The following is a 4185-nucleotide window of genomic DNA, read 5'->3' on the forward strand; positions in this document are numbered from 1 at the left end:
AGAGAGATTTTTTTAGTGCGTTGGGAACGCGGCTCGGTACATTTAGTGTAATAATATAATTGGTTGAAAACTTGAAAAAATAAGTTCCCAACCAGTATTTAATACTTGGTGTATCAAGGACCGTGTTTCCGTCATACTGAAAATTTCTTCCACACTAGAGCAATTGTTCTACTAAAGTGTTTCTTTTGTTGCTTTTATTATTAAAAATGTGAATATAATTAATCAAAACTTCATTTGCTTCTCTAAAACCGCTTATCGGAAATATTTTTGGTTATTAGAAAACACTTTTAACCTCTCAGAAATAATCTAATTGCAACCGCTTATCCGAAATACTTTTGGTTATTAGAAAACACTTTTAACGTAGTTTCAATCACTACTTCAAACCCGTTATTTTAATGGGCCATTGGGCCCAAATACAATTAGATAGGCTTTCTACGAACCCAAAAGATAAACCCCAATTTTGGTGTCGAAACTCAAAACCCTGAAGAGGACGAGCGCCAACCAGAGCCGTCTCTGAGCAACAATGGAGGACACTCCGATGGAAAACGGTGAGACCAACAAGGATTCTGAGGTGGCCCCAGCCTTAATTGCCGTCCACCCCACCCATAGCTCCGTCGCAGTAGCAGTCGGGTCGGACCTCCGTGTCTTCGACCTCCTGTAAGTTATTTCCCTTTGTCTCTGTGCATTGTTCCTTTGGATTCTAAAAATTGGCCCCATTGAAATGCAATACGATTCAACTGTGAGTCCCTGAAGATTGAAACGGCGTCGGTCCCTTTGTATTTTGAATTGTACATGTAGAACAGAGTGTCAGTTTTGGTCAAGTTTTGAACTTTATGCTATCTTTGGATTTGAGTAATTTGTCAGGAAAATTGGAAGTTGTAAATTCAGTTTCTTGTTGTAATTTAATACTTAATTAGCTGTTTTTATGTGATTTTATGAGGAAATTAATCAATTTTAGCAAAATAACTGCTTAATCTGATGTTTGTTTGACAGTGGGGGTTGTGCGGTTTCTTTGGTAGATGATTCTGGTAGTTCTCTTCATAAGGATTCGATAAGAGCCATTCGCTACGGAGCAGACGGGAAGCTATTTGTGTCGGCTGGTGATGATAAAACCGTCAAGATATGGTCGACTGAATCTTGGCGCTGCATTACCACTGTGTAAGTTGTTTGAAACTCCCATGACATTTGTACCCTTATGAGTCGTTTTGAGGATCATATCATCGAAATCATACGATATTATTTCCGCTTATCTTTTTATAGGTGCTCGGAGAAAAGAGTGAGTGCAGTTGCCATAAGCAGTGACGGTTCCTATGTTTGTTTTGCTGACAAGTTTGGGGTTGTTTGGGTTGTGGATGTGGATGTGTCTGATGGAAATCAAGCTTCCGTTAATATGAAGGCAGCACCACTGCTTTCTCACTATTGTAGCATCATAACAAGCCTGGTGATTTATTTTCTGCTGCTCAGGATTTATTTGTTTCTTACTCTCACGTAAATACTAATGGTTCTTCTTATATTGTAGGTGGACATTGTTTCTATGACCACCAGATATTCATGAGATGAGTAGTAATTAACATTGTAATTTTGGCAGGAATTTTCACCAGATGGACGGTTTTTTGTTAGTGCTGACCGGGATTTCAAAATTCGAGTAATCCAGCATTACAACCCTTTCAGTAATCTGATAGCTACATTTGCATATAGTTTACATGATTTTTCTTATGGCAGGTTACAGTGTTTCCCAATAAGCCTTTAGATGGAGCTCACGAGATACAAAGTTTCTCCCTTGGTCATACAGAGTGGGTGGCTATTTATTCTGTTATAAGACAGCAGACAAACTATATCGATAATGAACAAGCTTTATGCAAACAATTGTACTTGCTATGTTCTTAGTCAGGGATTTCCTTTAAACTTCAACTCGATATGCACAAAACATGCAGTGAACTCAAAATTAAATAGACAGGCCTTGGTGTTTCTTATTAAGTTTAGCAATTCGACATAAAACATGTTTAGGAAATCTTCTTGCAACTAAACTTTCACTTATCTTCACTTTTTTGCATCTATTGGCAGGTTTGTTTCATGCCTTGCCTTTGTTTGCACTCAGGAATGCCTCCAGGGGTTTCTTGTCTCTGGAAGTGGTGATTCGACGGTAAGTAATCATAGTAACACTTGGTCTTTGAATTTCTTCTGCATGCATCTTGTGTACGGTAGAGTAATTGATCCACGTTGAGTTTTCAGGTTCGTCTATGGGATATTTCTTCGGGATCTCTCCTAAACACTTGTGATATTAGGGAAAAGGTACTTCAATAGTTCTAAGTTTCCTCCTCTTTGTTCTAAAATTTTCCTATTTCTCTAGCTGATACTTACTAGCAGTATGATAGTCTTGTAATTTTCTGTTGGCATGCTTTTTACTTGATTTCATTCTGAAGGCAGGACTTTTAGAATCCAAGGGAATAGAAGAGTGCTATGGGGCCGTTACCGATTTGTGCACCATCCCAGATAGCACCCTTGTTGCAGTGGCTGTTCAAAGGCAAGTTCCTATCTGTTGGATTTTGTGTCTATTTTTTCGTTGTGCGGTTGTCTGTTTATTTCATTGTCTTTATCCTCATTTGGTATTCCATTGTAGTTTGCAAGGAATAATATTGTTGAGCTGTGATCCTTCTGCGCAAACACTCCATGTGGCCAAGGTAAGGACCTCGATTAGTCAAGTAATTTGAACTGTAAGAATGCATCCGTATAAAACTACACTTTGACCTGTTATCAAGCAGCTGAAGTTGAATTCATTCACAAAATTTCTTTTCATCTTGCCTGACATTACCATTGATTTTGATCATTTGTCCTTCCTGTTAACCCCTTTATCCTAAGTGTTAACTACCTAATTAAATTAGCATGAAATATAGCTCCTCGGAGCTAAATTGCTGAAGATCTATACCAAGACATGCACATAAAGTAGACATTTGTATTTGGTGTGATTCGAACAGGTGGTTTCTATCGAGGGGGATGCCTTTATTCCGACAAGTTTGGGAACTAGCTCATCGTCAGGATTATTGTGGATGGTAACCGGTGCCTCTAACTTGCATGATTCTCAATACCCTTGTGTGGCCCGTGTCAAGGTTATCTCTGGCTTTAAGGAAAGCACTCCTGATTCAGTTGAGCACGGATCAATTGTTTTGAAAGACAATGAGATCCCCGGAGGTGAGAAATTGCTCGAGAAGTTGCAGGGAAGAGTGTCCTTTGACGAAAACTTTTTCTTGACAGCTGCTGAGGCTTTGAAAACATCCATGAGCAATTTGTTAATAAAAAAGCAGTACTCAACGGAGAAACGAGAGTTTAGAAAGAGAACCAGAAACGATAAGAAACTCAAGCAGTGATGGGATTCCTAAAACGTCAAAAGCTCCTCCGGAAACCGGTTTTGAGAAGCCCTATTGTGAACTACTTGTATTACTCTTAGCTTGTGTAACCCTAGTGATTGTTTTTCCGTATCTTTGTAAGAAAATGATTGTATTGTTTTGAGATATTAGAAAATCTGTGCCTTTGCAAGTTGCGATCAACTTGAGCAGACAAGTATTTTGAGCAGGTTTGTATTCAAGTGATTGCTTTCAAGTTTTAACCTTCAATAATTGTTGCTTGGTCGAGTTTTGGAGAGATTTTTCGGTAGGCTTCACTCGCACCATCTGAAACCACTGTGGATCGTAGAAACCGAACACGGGGCTCATGGTTTTGTGAAAGTAAACTCGCATATGATGTGATCGGGGACCCCAACCGAAGTTTTCTTGAACAATTCCGATGCCTTAAATTTTGTCTGCAGCATGGTAGATCCTTGGTGGTATGGCCTACTACCTGCAACATCCAGAATATGGACCCACTTCAGGAAATGAACGAATTATTATCTTCATGTGTGACCACTACGGGGTGTCCCCTTCAGGTCCGTATTCCACAAGACATCTCTTGTATTAGATTTATGGTGCTGGTGAATCACATGATGGTGATCAGGAGGAAGTTGAATTGCCTCTGTGAGCCTTATCCGCTTCTGGAAAGGTGGACTAGCTTTGCGAAGGCACAAGCTGATTCTCTAAAATAAAAAAATAAAAAATAAAAATTTATTTTGAAGGTGATTACGATGCAGATGAAATTAACTTTCCTGTTACGAAGTGGTGTCATCACCCTTATATATGTCTCTATTTCGTGTGT

General features: G+C 39.1%; 1 protein-coding gene across 1 annotated transcript; it reads left to right on the plus strand.

Moving 5' to 3' along the window:
- The first annotated feature begins 391 nt into the window (after window positions 1-391).
- On the plus strand, window positions 392-3558 carry LOC103448979 (uncharacterized). The gene is made up of 10 exons (XM_008388249.4): window positions 392-657; window positions 994-1158; window positions 1261-1441; window positions 1589-1645; window positions 1723-1793; window positions 2065-2143; window positions 2233-2292; window positions 2424-2524; window positions 2621-2681; window positions 2976-3558. Exons 1-10 carry the CDS (start codon window positions 524-526, stop codon window positions 3363-3365), a joined length of 1299 nt encoding a protein of 432 aa, XP_008386471.1. The 5' UTR covers window positions 392-523; the 3' UTR covers window positions 3366-3558.
- The last annotated feature ends 627 nt before the right edge of the window (window positions 3559-4185 follow it).

The sequence above is a fragment of the Malus domestica genome, chromosome 11 (assembly GCF_042453785.1).
Source record: "Malus domestica chromosome 11, GDT2T_hap1".
Classification (NCBI taxonomy): domain Eukaryota; kingdom Viridiplantae; phylum Streptophyta; class Magnoliopsida; order Rosales; family Rosaceae; genus Malus; species Malus domestica.